Source organism: Kogia breviceps, chromosome 8 (assembly GCF_026419965.1).
Source record: "Kogia breviceps isolate mKogBre1 chromosome 8, mKogBre1 haplotype 1, whole genome shotgun sequence".
In the NCBI taxonomy this organism is placed as follows: domain Eukaryota; kingdom Metazoa; phylum Chordata; class Mammalia; order Artiodactyla; family Physeteridae; genus Kogia; species Kogia breviceps.
Window position 1 is genome coordinate 11,043,989 of NC_081317.1, and position 16,852 is coordinate 11,060,840.

Consider the following 16,852-nt stretch of genomic DNA (forward strand, 5'->3'; position numbering starts at 1 on the left):
TTAAGATACCGAGGTTCAGAGTAGCTAAGCACCTTGCCAAAATTCTTGCAAGGCAGAGAAGACTGTGGAAGGTCTCTTCCATCTGCCCCAGGCCTCCCCTCTCTAGGGAAAAGGAGACTTCATAGGATGAGACAGGGCAGGGGACAGTCGCTGTCAAAACCTCAGCCCCTGCAAACTGCCTAATGCCAGGCCCGGCTATAGGTCCCCAAAACCGGTAGGCTTTCCATGTTCACAGCAGGTTGGAGACTAAAAGGTTTTGGTGATGGTCCCTTGGTCCCCTCTGGAGCCAGCATGCATGGAGGTGGCAGCACTGTCCCAGAGTCTCAGGTAGCAGTGATGACAGCATCTTCTCCCTCCCTCCCATCACCAGGGGACAGAGCTGGGCTGGCAGCCTAAGCCCAGCCTCAGCCCCTGCCCCACCGAGCACCTGCTTTCCAGTCTGAGTCTCTGTTTATTTCTGCTGTCCTTGTGGTGCCACCTTCTCCCTCTCTGAGTGTCACTCTTCACCAGTTCCAAACGACCATCTCTATTCCTCTCCCTCTGTCTCTCTGTCAAGGTCTCTCTCAGCCTCTGAGTCTGTCCCAGGATCTCCCTTTATCTCTGAGTCTTCTCAGTCTCCATCTGCTTTGCTCTCCATCTTGTCATCTCTCCAGCTGTGACTTTGACTCTGTCTCTTAACCTGGATCCCTGTCTCTTGTCTCTCTGCCTCTTCACTGCTCTGTGGCTGTTCTCTCTCTTTCCCAGTCTACTGCGGATCTGCCTCTCGGCCTCTCTGCCCTGTATCTTTGTCCCCATTGTCATCTCTCTGTCTCTGCATCTGTGCATATCTTTGTCGCTGTCCCTTTCTGCCTCTGTGTCTCACTCTTGCTCTGTCTCTCTCCCCATCTCCCCGTTTTCGTCACTCTCTCTGAGTGTCTCATTCTGTGTGAGGTGCCCTCAGTCTGGACTCAGGGGAGAGCAGTGCCTTCTGCACAGCACCCCCCATCCCTGGCCCAACAGCAGGCCCTGCTTCCAAAGTTGCTCCCATGTAGAGTGGAGGGGACCCCTGGGCGTCATTCCAGGGCCTGCTCCCTCTGGGCGGCAGTGCTGACAGACAAGATAGGGATCGGACTTGGGTCTGTCCAGGCCTGAGCAAGGGGCACAGCCGGGTTACGTGGGGGCGTCTGGGTGCCTGCAAATGTTTGCATGTGTGCACATCTGGGTTGTATGCGGGTCTCCCTGAGTGGGGTGCTCTGGATGTCTGTCTGGATATATCTGTGAGCGTCTGGGCCTGTTTATGTCTGTCTGCTAGATTTGTGCACGTGCGTCTTTGTGTGGGGCTGTCTGGGTGTGAGCACATTAGCCTGTGGGTCTGTCCATCCATTAGAGCCTTAAGAGTGTACCTGTGTCTGTGGGTCCCTGGGAGTACCTGGAGTCGGGCAGTATCTGTGTGGCTGTCCACGGGCCAGGCCCTCTGCTTGCATTCTCTTACCTAGTCATCAAGGAGGTGTAGATTCTGTTACCCTATTTGACAGATAGCAAAATTGAGGTTCTTAACCCACATGCTTGGATGTGTGACTACGAATGTGTCTGCCTGAGGTTGAGACCTTGGCATCTGGAGACAGACCTGGTTCAAACCCTGGCTCCTCCACCACTAGCTGCCTGACCCAAGGCAAGGTGGTTAATCTTGGGCAATCCTGAATTCATTCAGCAAAAATGTATCAATCAAAACCAAATAAAACTAATCCATGTGCTACAAGTCAGAATAGGAACTACCTTGGGAGGGGTTGACAGGGAGGGGGCCCGAGGGAGACTTCAGGGTGCTATAAATGTCCTGTATCTTGATCTGGGTGGTGGTTACATGGGTGTGTTCATTTGGAAAACAGCAATCAAGCTGTTCATTTCAGAAATGCGCCCTTTATGCACATTATACATCAATATAAAAGTTTAGGGCTTCCCTGGTGGCGCAGTGGTTGAGAATCTGCCTGCTAATGCAGGGGACACGGGTTCAAGCCCTGGTCTGGGAAGATCCCACATGCCGCGGAGTAACTAGGCCCGTGAGCCACAACTACTGAGCCTGCGCGTCTGGAGCCTGTGCTCCGCAACAAGAGAGGCTGCGACAGTGAGAGGCCCGCGCACCGCGGTGAAGAGTGGCCCCCGCTTGCCGCAACTAGAGAAAGCCCCGTGCACAGAAACGAAGACCCAACACAGCCAAAAATAAATAAATAAATAAATCTAAATAGTGAAAACATTAAATAAAGGAAAGATTAAGGTACCTCAGTGAATTTCAGAGTGAAAAAAAAAAAAGTTTACAAAAAATTTATTGAGCTCCTACTATTTGCCAGGCATTAAATAGCAATAGAAACAATAGTGTTTTGTGTGTGGGTGTGTTTAACATTGCAGAAAGTGAGTCGCTTCAGGCTTTACATACTTTCAACCCATTCCTGCCCTACTCCCTTTCCCCACATGGTCCCAATCATGATGGCAAGAGGAGGAAGGGAGAGGGTCCGCAGTCCTGGGCTGGGTTGCTGCCCTGCCCAATCTTGCCTGGCTGTTTTCTCCTCAAAGCAGCTATGATCTTCCCTCTGGGTTTTCAAATTGGTGGGCCACTGTGGGGCATTTTGCTAGACGACGGCTGGCATTCGATCAAGCTGGTTACAGAGTACCCTGCAGTAGGGCTCAGGGCAAGAAACGAGGGGTGTAAGATGCTCAGTGGACAGACGTCACACCTGCTTGATGCATCCAGCCATGACAGGCAGTGCCTGGATACACACATTCCTGCTCTCCACCTGCAAGGTCCTGACGTGTCACTTGTCATTCCATAAAATATATTGAGCTCCTACATGCCAGGCCCTCCACTGGGCCCTTTGACACACCTCACTTCACCCTCACTACAACTGTCATATAAAGGTCACGACTGTCACCTTCCAGCTGAGGAAACTGGGGCCTGGAGAGGTGAAATGACTTCCTTCAGCTCACAATGCTCAACGATAGAGATTCCAACCTCATTCTGCCTGGCTCTCATCCTCCATCCTCTCTGGATACATCTTTTCTCTGGGTTTCTGAGGTTACCTGAAGCTTTAGTAAAGGAACCAAATTCATTTGGTTTTGCCCTCTTGGAAGATTTTGAAATTTTGTGTCTTACATTAGGAAAACTCGAGCTTATGCCGCCCTTTGGTGACAGCGTTCACTCCTCATGGGGAAAGGCCTCCCTCATTGCCTGACATACCCTTCCAGCCCAGAGAAGAGCAGAAGGGGCAGGTGTAACGACCTGTGAGCTTTGTCGAAGGATCCAGCAGGGCGTGCTTATTTAATATTTGAAAGAACACATGCATGAATGAATGGTATTTTGCTTCCATGCTCCCCACTTAGCACATAGCACACGTGCTAAGATGATCTCTTGTCTGTCTCTGCCTCCACTCTAAATTCCTTAAGGGCAGGGACTGTGTCTACTTCATCTCTGGATCCCAACAAGCAGCCCAAAGTCTGGCACAAAAGAGGGTCCCTGCAAATATTATAAATAATTATAAATAAATATTATAAATAGGGGAAGACCTTGGAATTGATCTCTGGGCTTCAGTAAGACTCTTAAGTCCTGTGAATTTGGCACACCTCTAAACAGCAGTGGCACCAGCTAGTTTCAGTAAGTGGTTTTATTACTGGTTAGATTTTACAAATTCTGATATTTGAACAGACTTCCACCTTAAAATTCTAAAACAACAAAGCGACTGTTGGAGGGGGTTTGATTTTTTTCCTTTTTTTTTTTCTTTTTTAGGACTATTCAAAGTAACAAACTTTTTTTTTTTTTTTTTTTTTTTTTTTTTTTTACATTTTTGCTCTGGTCATAAATATACAGAGAGAAAAAGAGGGAGAGAAAAATGAACAAGTCATCCAAAGTATGGAGATAAAACAGTATTCCTAAGGCACGTGGCAGTCTTTGAAAATACAGAAGCTCTAGCCAACTTAAATTATTTGTTGTTTTTCCTCGCTCAGTCCACAAAACTGTACAGTGACACAAATGTTGTGTTGCAGATAGATCTTCCAAGTAATTCCAGTCCACACCGCTGTGTCAGCAAGGGGCGTAGTTATTTTCTTCCTCATTTTCCAGGCGAGATCCTAAAATGTGGTTAGTTAGTTGCTCAAAGCCTCTATTTTAAAATACACTTGGAATTCAACTAAAGATAATTTCTTTTTTAAAGAAATTGTGGGGCGGGGGCGGGGGACTGAGAATCATTAGAAAAGGTTGGTAAGAGTCGTTTGCGAGGGGCTGTGAGGCTCATGGCCCTCCAGGTTGCCAGGCACAGAAGTTAAGACGGATGTCACAGTCGGCAGGGTGGGGCTAGTCAAGTCTGTGAGGGTGGTGGGCGTGCTGGAGGGGCTGAGCGAGGCGTTGGACAGCTCCGAGGCCGGTCCCGAAGGCGTCCCCGTCTGCAGTGCCGCCTCCGTCGACTTGTCCACGCCAGTGTTTTCCTGCCGTAAAAGGTTGCGCCTGAACTTGGCCCGGGCGTTCTGAAACCAGACCTGCGTGGGGGAGAGGGAAGGGCTGGTCAGAGGAAGGCGGGCAGGACGAGGAGGAGAAGAAGGGCAGAGATGCCCCCGGACTGTTTAACTCAGAGATGCCAATCGGTGTTCTGCCGGAATGGGGGGCAGCGGGGGTGTGGGTGGGCATGTATTAAAAAGTTGGGCTGGCAATATATTGTTTTGTATTTTTATTGTTAGTACACTAAAAATGTCCTTTCCTCGAATTGCCTGTTACTGGGTTTCCCCTTCTGTTAGAAGTTTCTTAAATATTGTAGCCACTAGCCACATGTGGCCACCCAGCACTTGAAATGTGGCTATAGCCCCAAGACGGCTGGTCTGTAGCTGAGAACCACATCAGATTTGAAGGAAGTGGAGTATCTCGACGGTAATTTTTATTTTGATTACATGTTGAAATGACAATATATTGGACTTATTGGGCCAAACAGGATAGATATATCCTTAAAATTAATTGTACAGGTTTCTTTTTGCTTTTTTAATGTGGCTACTGGAAAGTTTTCCATGTAAAATTACATATGTGGCTCACATAGCATTTCTATTCTGTTCTGGGAGAGTCACAGAAACCAAGTCTCGATCATTTTTCACCATGGTTGAGAGGTTCGTTTTTTTGGCAGTCGCCTTTAAGCGGGCAGGAGATCCCACAAATTCTTGTGGGTACCATTTTTCAAGTTTTTCATAGCAAGTCTGGGAAATACCACAACGATGTAAAGAACACACAGGAATCAGTCAATAAAGAGTTACTAAGAGGAAGAAAAAGACGCAGCTCCTAACCCCCACCACTATCTGCTGGAGAAGCCGCCAGCATCCTGGACCACGGGGCTTCAGGTCTCAGGGCGGAGCGGACAGAATGGGAAGAGCTGCCCGATGAAAGATTCCCTCTCCCGACCTGCCGTGTCCCAGTATCCTTTACGAGGGAGGTGGGGTGGGGTGCCCAGTTACTGAGCTCGGTGTGAAAAGAATGCCCAAGAGAGAGAATAAGGGTTTGCTTTCATTCTCCCTTGAGCACCGACACACGCACACATCCGTACCCACACCACTGCACACAGCCTGTACACACGAAGCATCGATACTTATCTATACAGCACCCCCCAGCCAGTATGCCCACCCATCGAACTGCACAGAGAGATCCCACTGTACCCCGAGGTCCTCAAAGTACTTTGGGAGAAGCCAAGAAAATCTGGGGGGAGGAGGGTTGGGGGCTGGGGTGGGAGGTTGTATCTCCCAGAGAAAAAAGCCCAAAGGGCAGGGCCCCTTCCCTTCCCTTTGCATGAAGAAAACACTCGCTGGAAGCCTCCCAGTAAAACAGAGGGCCTTGGGGAACTGAACAGATTCTAGGGTGTCCAGCTGCATCTTTCCAGGTGCGCCTGCATCTCCTGTCTTCCCAGTGTCTCAGACAGGGATCGGAAGGGCCAGCCCTCGGCCCCACCCTCCCCTGGGGACCACCCCAGCTACAAGGGCCTGTGGCCTCAAACCCTCTTTTTGGTGGCCTGATACAACGTGGGCTCAATTAAAAAGCACAGCCTTTAGAATCCTGGAGTAAGGAGGGAGATGCAGACCCTGTGAAGTCGGGGAAATAAAGCTCTCTCCCTCTGGATCTTTCCAGGAAGAAAGCACATTTTCCCTGGCCTTTGCCCAAAGCAAGCCCATCGTACAGTGCTTCTAAGACCAGCCTCGATAGGCACTTCTTGTGATGGGGGCTCCTTCCCTGCCCGGCCTGCAGAAATCTACAGAGGTGGGACTCTGTCCGTCTGGCCCAGAGAATGACCGATGGAGAAAATGATGGAGAAAGCCCCCAGAGACCCTGAGAGAGAAGAGGCGACGTCCCCAAAGTCACACTGCAGATTGGGGACGAGGAAGCCTGGAGCTGTGACGCTCTCGCCACCATCCTGTCCTGAGCATGTGCGGCCCTGTGAGTGTCCTGTGGGCCTGACTCTCCAAGTGGTAGCAGGAGCGGGAAGCCCCGGGGGGCGGTGCATCGCCCAAGCCCTTGGGAAAGGCTGGAACAGTTAGTTGCTGGCGGTTTGCTATTTCTCTGGCATTGCCCCTAACAGAGGTTTGTAAACAATGACACCATCTTCCACAACTGCCTTCTCTGCTTTACTGAATCTGAGGCGCTGGGAATCTGGTGGATGAAAGTCAACAACTCAACTAAAAGCCAGCTGCTGCGGGGGTTTGTGTGGAGTTTGTTTCTCACCTTAAGCCAGGCATCACCAGAATTCTCCTGGGTATTTCAAAAAAAATCCCCTCCCAAGAGGTTCTTGGGACAGGGACCTTGTCTAAGTCACCTTTATATCCCTGGGGATATGGCAGAGGGACTGGCAAAGGTTAAGAATCAGTCACATGCATTGAGTTAATAGTAACACTAACAGATAACATTTACAGACCTCTTCATGCCGGGCACCGGGCCATCCTCTAACATGCACGGTCACAGGTTATCTCCATGATAGGCCAAGTAGGGAGGTACTATCATTATCCCCACTTTATAGATTTAAAACCAGAGAGGCTTGGAGAGGCAAAGTCACTTGCCCAAGGTCACACAGAGGCCAAACTGAGATTAGGATCCAGGATTACCTGCCATAAAAAGTCCATGCTTGGGCTTCCCTGGTGGCGCAGTGGTTGAGAGTCCGCCTGCTGATGCAGGGGACGCGGGTTCGTGCCCCGGCCCGGGAAGATCCCACATGCCGCAGAGCGGCTGGGCCCGTGAGCCATGGCCGCTGGGCTTGCGCGTCCGTAGCCTGTGCTCCGCAACGGGAGAGGCCACAACAGTGAGAGGCCTGCATACCGCCAAAAAAAAAAAAGTCCATGCTTTCCCTACCACATGATCCAGAGTGAGTCAGTGAATGAATGAATGAATGAATGAATGAATGAGTGAATAAACACAGAAGCAACTACGATGTAGTGGAAAGAGCACAGGCTGTAGCTTCCAGCTCTGGTTCTGCCACTGACCAATCAAGTGACCTCTGCTAGTCCCTTACCTCTGGGTCTGCCTCAGTTTCCCTACCTATACAACAAGGGAGTTGGACCACACCATATGATCTCTATGGCCTCTTGGGGTGCTGACAGGCTGTGATTCTCTGGCAGCTGCAACAAGGAAGATGATCTGCTCTACCCACCCATCTTCTTAAACTGACAGCCCTCTCTCTTCATCTCCAGGGAGTGCCTCAGTTAGGTGCCCAGGGGATCCCCAGTAGGTCCTGGGTGGAGGAGGAAGCCCACATGGTTACATGGCTCCTCCTCAGACACCCCCTGGCCCTGAAGGCTGAGCTTTGGCTCGCAAATCCCCTTCCCCAGGATTCTTTCATCAAGGAGACCAGGAGGGCCAGTGGGAAACCCACTCTGCCCCACAGATCCTCTCCAGGGCCACTAAGGAAACCAGCCAAAATACAAACGCTTCAAGCCCAAAAATGTCCACTGGCGGTTTCTTTTTCTGACATCAAAACCAATGGCTACATCCAAAGCATCTGACCAGATGGGACAAGTGGAAGTCACGACACAGCCACTCCACGCAGTCGCAGAGGAAATGTCTTGTGACGAATGTTATGTGAGGAAAAAAACAATAACAAAATGACATCCTCTGGTATTGCAACTTCATAAAGCAAATAATAACGACGAATATTATTCACTCAGAAGGCAACGTCTAAGCAAAGTTCTAAGGATTTTACACATATGAACTCCTGTTAGTGTCTTACAAGGTCAGCACTGATATTATCATCAGGTGAGGACACTGAGGCCCAGAGCCCAGCCAAAGACGCAGAGATGAGACGTGTATCCCAGCAAGCTGGGCCCATGCCCCTACCCACTACTTAACTTCCAGACTGCACATCTGGATTATTGGTTTCCTGTGTCTTCATATGGGTAATTTTCCCCCCTAGTTTTCTAACGTGCCTGTATGGTGGTTCTATTATTTTACAAACTTTAAAGAAATAAGGTTTTCTTTAAAGAATAAAAAATAATGAGCAGTGGACTGGATACCAGGACCCCTTAGTTCCAGTTCCAGGGCTACAACTACTTTGCTCTGGGGCCTTGAACAAGTCACTCCACCTCTCTGGGCTTCAGTTTCCTCTCTTCTAAATGGAGAGATTTGGGCCAAATCACCTATGAAATTCCATCCAACTTCAACCATCCGTGACTAGATCAAACACTCTGTACAGCCCTGTGCAAATGACATGCAGAACGATGCTCACTCTCCCCATTTTACAGGTGGGGAAGCTGAGGCTCAATGAACTGAAATCCTAGTGTAAACCTCACCTCCTCAGGGAAGCCACTCCTGACCACCTCCCTCCCCAGGTCAGGTCCCCGTGTTTATGCTCTTGTTGCACCCCTATATTTTTCCACCCTAGCACTTCTTCTATTTTATTTTTGTCAAGAGTTAAATAAGGGTCCTGTGGCCAAATACACTTAGGAAATGTTGGACTAGACAAAGTTAAATCTCTTCAAGATTTCTCAATGCCTGTGTTACCGTCAGTGTGCTCTGATCTCTAAGAGAAGGACGCACTCAATCTGTGGCATTTCCCAAACTTATTTGGCCCCGGAATCATTTAAAGATATTTTTACTATGAGATATTTCAAATATACAGAAAAATATAGAGGTCAATCTCATCACCATTTTAATTATTTATACAATACCTTGCTAGACATTGTCTCCCCTGTGGACTGTACATTCCAGCAGGGCCTGTTCACTGCCAGGGTCACCACTGAATCCTCAGTACCTCATGCCCCGCCCAGAACATGGCAGGTCAGTGTATTTGTTGAAGTGAGTGAACGGAGGAAAGCTAGTGTCCTCAGTTCTTGAGTTCTCACATAGGTTAATGATGACTAACTGATCATCTGAAGAATACTTTTAAACTGCTGGCTGTTACAATGTATTTTCCTTCAAAGTCACACTGGGAACCCCTAAGGAGACGTTCACCCATCCAAATCCATCAGCTCACCAGCCCCTTCCCCAGCCTAGGGCACCCTAATATTCTGCCTTCCTAATCCTTCCCCAGGAAGGAAGAGAGGCAATGCAGAGGCGCATGGATGTGCTGAGCAATGCTCTCCGAGAACTAGTAAAGCTTAATGTCTTAATGGACTTTGGTCCAAGGGGCCATTCTGTCTCCCGGTCACCTTGCCCACTGGTGACAAGTGAGTACTGTGATTGTCATGCTGCTGCTGCTGGTGACAATTTGGAGCACTTTTTACGCACCTAGGGCTTTACAACAGAATTCCTGCTTTCCTACCAAGACATGGCATCTATGACTCACTCCTCCCCTTGTCCCCTATCTGTCCTGCTGCGTTCGGCAGCTACATCCAAGGGGAGAGGGTGCGGAGAATCACAATCCCTAAACTGTGCCATATGGGAAAGAGCTGTGGAATCAGACCAATCTGGGCGTGACTCCTCCCATCACTTATTAGCTGTGAGACTCAGTGCAAGGGTTTTAGTCTCTCTGAACCTCAGTTTCCTCATCTGCAAAATGAAGATAATTAAAATCTTTTAATGTATGCAAAAGGGGATGGTAGACTGAACCTTACTAGGTAAATGTGTATGAAATTAATATATATTGAGTCCCTCATATATACTTTATAAATTACACTTTATGTCCTCTTATTTACTCCTTGCAACCACCCTACATCAGCCACTTCTGGGAACAAAGCCTCAACCTCAACCTGCCCCACCTTGCACTTTCTCCGCAGGGTCGAGGTGGACCACAACCTGCAGGGGGCACCCAAGGCCTAGCACAATTAAGCTTGTGTGGCCAGTGATGAGAAGCCATTTCATGGGCACCTACTTTGTCTACTTTGTACAGCAGGCACCATGCTGGAGCCTTCCCATTCATTGTCTCAAACCTCAGGAATCCTCAAGGTACAAACTACTATTATCTCCACTTCAAAGACAAGGAATTGGGCTCTGAGAGAAGTTAAAGTGCCCAAATCACATTGTTTTTATGTCAGAAAGGACTTTAATCTGTATGTTACCTTCCAAAGCCACACCACCAGCTGCCTCGCCCCAAACTGCTGCCATCCCATCTCCCCCAGCTGGCCCATCAGTAGTCAGAACACCTGGGAGAGAGCCCCACCCTGCCAATGCCTGGCTCCTGTGTCCTCAAGTAAATCACTTCATCTCACTAGTTCTTAAGCTTCTCATCTGTAAAATGGGCAGGAAAATATTAAGGTAAGGAAGATGAGTGGCTGGAAAGACAATGCTTTGCAAACTGCTGCATAATCACGAGCTGCTGTGCTGTTGGGGAATACTAAGCATTTGTGCAGGAGATTGGGAGGTCTGGGAGGAGGGAGAACAGGGGTCTGATGTGTCCTGTGGGTATGACTGCCCTCACCCCAACAATGTACAGGCCATAAATGATACTCACACTCAGAGGCTGTCACTGCTGGGTTGGCTTAGAGGAGAAAGAGTAATGCCCACTGATCAGATGTGCCTGGATTTGGATCCAGCTCTGCTACTTACCAGCAAAGTGTGACTTGGGGCAAGTGGAAATCATTTGGGCCTCAATGTTCTCATCTGTACAGTGGAGGAGAAGGGATTATGATGCCTGATAGTGAGGACTCAATGAAAGACTTCATGAGTCTTTCAACACATGGTAGACACATAGTAGAGCACTCAAACATTTATTGATTAGTGCTTCTATTAGTGATTCTCTCTCTCAACTAGTCCCATGCCCTGGCTTTTCTGAGTCCCCATGGTGGAGAGGGCATGCAGGTGTGAACAGCCCTGGCTCAGGATTCTAGGGGAGGAAGGGCAAGTCTAGACCCAGGTCACACAGATGAACCCTTCCTCACACACAGGGTAGGTCTCTCCCCTGGTCTCCCATAGAAACTCCCTCCCGACTGATCACACTATGGGGAAACTGATTGTGGGTCTGTCTTGACACCTAATAGGTGAACTTCTTCAGGGCCAGGACTGTGGTTCATTCACCTCTGTGTCCCCAGGGCCTGGTGCCAACAGCTATTTGGTCAGATGAAAGAAAGAGAGATAACTATGCTGGAAACCCAATGTGTTCCTAAATCAAGCTTCCTGCCTTACCAAGGCCAGCAGAGATCGGCTCCCCACTCCGATTCAGACCCAACTATGGACATTTACTCTTTATTTCACTTAATCTGGATAATTGGCGAGGTATGTGCCCTAACGGTGCCCATTTTACAGATGAGAAAGCTATGGCTCAGAGAGGGTAACTAATTTGTGCAAGACACACTGCCGGTGAGTAGACGGGCAGAACGGAACCCAGCTCTGCCTGACTTCAAGCCCCTGTTGCTGCCCCTGCCTGCTCTTAGGGCTTTTTTCACGGATCCCTCTCCCCCCACCAACTCACCATAAGAGCATCTAGGGAGAGGAAGGACTACTAACCATTGAAAAGGCGGCAAACACAGATCCTCCGTCCAAATTCGCCCAGGGCTGAGGAACAGAGAGGGCGCCAAGGAGAGTCGCCCGACCTAATCCCCAAAAGGAAAAATCGGAGGAAAACGGACCGGCGGGATCTGAGTCCCCAACGGGCCGCCTCTTCTCGAGCCCTGGTCAGAGGGACCTCGGGCAAAACGGTTCCCAAACAGGAGGGGCGGGGCCCGCGCGGAGCTCCAGGGCGGGGGGCGGGCCCAGAGAGGCGCATCGGCGTGTCATTGGCGGGCCCTCAGCTCCCTTCGCTACGTCACTGAGCCCGCGCGAGACCAAGCTGCGCCAGCCCCGTCGCAGTGCGCCGGGCTGGCAGCCTGGCCCAGCCGGCCTGGGGTCCCGGACTCCAGGCTTCCCGGAGATCTGCGGACCCTTGCCCGCGTCACAGTCCCATCCCGCCACCAATGTCACCTCCAAAATGCTTTTTTAAAAGTTCTAACAGGGCTTCCCTGGTGGCGCAGTGGTTGGGAGTGTGCCTGCCGGTGCAGGGGACGCGGGTTCGTGCCCCGGTCCGGGAAGATCCCACATGCCGCAGAGCGGCTGGGCCCGTGAGCCATGGCCTCTGGGCTTGCGCGTCCGGAGCCTGTGCTCCGCAACGGGGGAGGCCACAGCAGTGAGAGGCCCGCGTAGCACAAAAAACAAAACAAAACAAAAACACCTAACGGACTCGCAGGAAAACTTAGGGTGGCTTCACAGCCTTCGGTGTCATCACCATCACCCTCACCCACTCGGTGTCGCCACCCACCCCCCGGGCCCTCAGTCCTCAAAGACTTGGGGTCAGGGGGTCGGTCGGACTGGCCTGCACTCAAATCCCAGCACCACTCCTGCTGTGGGACCATAGTCAACTCACTTCACCTCTCGATTTTCTTACCCAAAAGTGTGCATCGTTATCCCTACAGTCACACGTTCTGAGGAATAAATTGGTTAAACTAGCTATAAAGGGAGATATTCTCCCACCTTATTATTGTACAGATGGGGAAACTGAAGTCCAGCCACCAGAATAATTGTTTACACTAATTAATATCAGTTAACAGATTAATCTAGTTAATGTTATCCTAGCTACCATCCACTGAGCGGTTGTCAACTACTGTGATGGGCACTTACATTATCTCAGTTGCTCCTCCAACAAGCCTTCAGTGTAATTTCTTGTGCCCATTTCACATATAAGAAAACTGAGGCTCAGAGGAGTTAGGTGACTTGCCCAGGACCATGAAACGAGTAAGAGGAGGAGCTGAAGATTTTAAAAGTGGTGACCCAAGGCTCTGCCACAAGTTTGGGTCATACAGGCAGCTGGGATGCCTGTATCCCCAAATGGGGTTCTTAACATTTTGGGGGTGGTGGACAGACCCTTAGGAAATCTGGTGAAAGCTCTGGATCCTCTCTATCAAGAAAGCACCCTCACATACAAGTGCAATGCTGCTTGTTTTCAGAGGCACCCAACTACTTCCACCCAGGGGATCTGCCCTAATCCCTCTCCCTTACAAACCTTGCTTCTGGGAGAGTTTGAGAAACAACAAAGAAACAGAAGATAAATCTAGAGAGAGACAAGAAAAAAAAAAAGAGAGAAAAACTAGAGAGAGCAAGTGACGAGCAAGAAGAAGGAGCAACGGCTAACAGCAGGTGCCTTGGACGGGTATCCTGGTTTAAGGGGCCAAGGTTGCCGGTGGGGGGTAGGGGGAAGCTCTGGTTTAACTGAAATGCTTGAACCTTTTACAACATGAACATATTTGAGTGTCACGGGTAATAAGTAGCAACTAAGAATTGCTTACAAGAAAGAAAAGAGACCGAGTGTGTAGACAAAGAGGACAGAGGGACACACAGACACAAAACAGAAACACTGAGGGACAAAACTTGAAGGAGAGAAGACAAAGGTAGAATGGAAAAAAAAAAAAGATTGAAATACAGCTAGAGATAGACTGAAGAGATGGAGAAAGAGAACAGAGAAAGATAAAAGAGGAGGACATAGAGCCCACGGCCATTGTGGGATTCCACCCCAGGTCCTGACGCCACAGATGCCCTCACCCCTAGCCCCGGCCCGGCTGACCTGGAGGACCCGCTTGGTGAGGCCCGTCTTTTGCGCGAGCTGCTTCAAGTCCTTGGCGTCGGGGTTGTGGTTAATGGCAAAGTAAGACTTCATGGTCCGAAGCTGGTGGTGCTTGAAGGAGGTGCGCATGCGCTTCGTCTTCTGGCTGCTCGGGTACGGCTGGTCGCGGTCCAGGTGCTCCGCATCGTTCTCGTTGCAGCTCAGCGCTGGGGAAGGAACGCAGAGGCAGCAGGTGAACCTCCTGGCCCGGACCCCCGCAACACTGCCAAGTCCACACCCACCCCACGCTTCGCCAAATGTTTCTAGCCTCAGGACCACACGGCGGGTGCCGCACCCCGCTGAGATGGAGATATTATCCCATTTTATAGATTTATAGGGGAGTTTGAGGTTGAGAGAGCCATCTGCCCAGGGTCACTCAGCTAGGAAATGCTGGATTCAAACCCAGCTCTAGGAGAATCCAAAAACCATTCGCAGCTATCATGTTACAATAATAATAGTAATAATAACAACAACAACAGCTACAACTTGTCAATGACGTTCAACTCCACAAGATATGCTAAAGGGCTTTACATGCACATTTTCATCCTCAAAACAACCCTTTGAGCCAAGCATTATTTCCCCCTTTTTACAGATATTGAAACTGAGGCTCCGAAAGGGAAGTCACTTGACTGCGGATGGCAGGCCCATGATCTTCCTTCCCGTTTCTCCCTGCACTCCCTAAGGAGGAATGCAGTCTCCAGTCTCCCCTGCCCCTTCCCCCCACACAGCGTCTGGGGCAGGCACCTGGAAGTCACAGACTTTAACTCACTTTCCATACTCTCTACTCACTTTCATTTCTCCCTCATCAGTTCCTACAACCAAAGGTACTGCACGATCCCTTAGCCCTGGGCCGCAGGCACTGGGTCGAAGGTTGGAAATTGTATTTTGCAGCTTAATCCTCCCCCCTGCCCTATGAGGCAGTTGTTTCCCATTTTGACAAATGAGGTGAATAAGGCAGGGAGGTTAAGTGATCTTTGGAAATCTCATGGAGTGGCAAAGTTCTAAGCAAAAGGGAAGGAAGCTGGAGGAAGAAATTAACATGTATGCCACACCCAGGGTATGCCTTTGGCTCTACATACATGGGGGGAGGAGGGCTTCACTACTGCTCCAAGAGGTGGCTAGTGCTATTCACCCCATTTTAGAGATGAGAAAACTATTGCTAAGGGAAATAAAGCCACACCATTGGTTATGGCTGAGCCTAGATTCAACACTGCAGTGCTTGCCTCTTTGCTGTTTCTTTCCCCTACACCACAAAGGCAGGCAAAGATGAAGCATGACTCTTTGGGGAGCCCGTCCCCATCCAGAAGGGGCCCAGCTGGGCCTGCCAATGCCTGGAAGGCACTGGGGTGGGGGACAGGGATGGAAAACTTGGGCCTCAGAAAGTTGCTTAGCAACCTGGTGGCTGATGGGGACACGCAGGACCCCTCTCCAAGATCGTCTCAATACATCCTGAGCCATCCCACACATAAGGTCTTACTTTGGGGAATGCCTCATAGGAGATTAATTCATTCCCCCTAAAGTGGGCAACTGGGAATATATCTCCTGCCTCATCACATGCCCATAATAGAGCTGCAGGTTTAGCAAATAAAAATACAGGTTGTCCAGTTAAATTTGATTTTCAGATAAACAATGAACAATTTTTTAGTATGATGTCTCAAATATTGCATGGGACATACCTATACTGAAAACTGACTTGCTGTTTGCCTAAAATTCAAATATTGCGTGGTACACACTCATACTAAAAAATTATTCATTGTTTATTTAAAATTCAAATGTTGTATGGGATACACTTACAGTAAAAAAATTTACTTGTCATTTACCCAAAGTTCAAATTTAACTGGGAGTCCTGCATTTTATCTGGAAATACTACCTCAGAAGTATTTCTGTTCTCCTGGTGACCTACTCCTCCCCTGCCAAAGTGAGGAGTGGTCCCTTGCAGAAAAAATTCACAAGATGCTGGTCTTGTCCCTAACTTAGGAGTTGTCAGCAAGTGGCTACACCTCCTAAGGGCTCCTCCCATAGGCACCCAGGCACCCAAGTCCTCCAGCCGGGCTCAGAGTGAAGAACGGGGATCCAGCAATTTAAAGGGGATCACAGAATGACTCCAAATGGGATCCATGGAAACTGCCCTGCCCCCGCTGTGGGGAGCAACCCTCTTCTTGCCCCTAGTCTCCAGCTCCACGGGAGGGGGGGGCAGGCCTCCCCACAGGGGATCTCTGGGTCCATTCCTCCGCCCAGCCCCTGCCTGGGCCTTGCTGCTTAATGAGCTCCATGGGGACCCTGGCGCCCCACGAACCCAAGGGACGTGCCCTGAGTGAGGCCTAGATGGGGGGAGGTGGTTGGGGGAGGGAGAAAGAAAGGGCAGAGAAAGGAAAGAAAGAGACAGATGTAGAAAGACAGAGAAAATGGAGAGAAAAGGAGAGATGGTAGGGAGGAAAAATGGACAGAGCCAGGAAAAAAGAGAGAAGAGGCAGAGGAAAAGAAAGCAGTGGATATGGAGAGAACCGGAGAGAGATAGCTACAAAGACGGAAAGAAACCAGAAGAGACACAGAGAGAGCCTGAGGGGACAGCAAGGCCTGGAAATAGTAGGGATGTTGTGTGGTGGAGGGTCCAGGCCAAGGAACTGAATCCCAGGTCTCAGGGAGACTGGGTCCCTGCGGGGTGGCTTTTTCGAAGCTGTTACAGGCTGGGGAGTGATGAAAAGGGGAAAGGGGGAAAAGGAGAGGAGGGCAGAAAAGGAGTCGGCCCAAGGCAGGGAGGCCGAGACCGGTCAGCGGCTAGGGCAGGGGGCTGAGCTGGGGGCAAAGAGGCTGTTGAGACCAGATTTGGTCGGTGCCCCAGGCCCCGCACTCTCGCCCCCAGCTCCCCA

The 16,852-nt window shown here is 49.9% G+C and overlaps 1 protein-coding gene across 5 annotated transcripts in view; it reads right to left on the minus strand.

The window, feature by feature from the left end:
• The window catches only part of LHX2 (LIM homeobox 2), a 60,090-nt gene that overhangs the window by 23,860 nt on the left and 19,378 nt on the right, over nucleotides 1–16,852 (minus strand). For 3 of the 5 annotated variants that reach the window (XM_067040755.1, XM_067040754.1, XM_059073187.2), the window contains 2 exons: nucleotides 13,944–14,149; nucleotides 3,618–4,500 (listed from right to left, as the gene is read on the minus strand). In XM_067040755.1, the coding sequence (XP_066896856.1) occupies nucleotides 4,213–4,500; nucleotides 13,944–14,149 (494 nt within the window). In that variant the 3' untranslated portion in view covers nucleotides 3,618–4,212. Of the gene's footprint in view, nucleotides 1–3,617; nucleotides 4,501–11,190; nucleotides 11,944–13,943; nucleotides 14,150–16,852 lie in introns of those variants that run through there. The other 2 variants (XM_067040757.1, XM_067040758.1) reach the window with 2 other exon arrangements.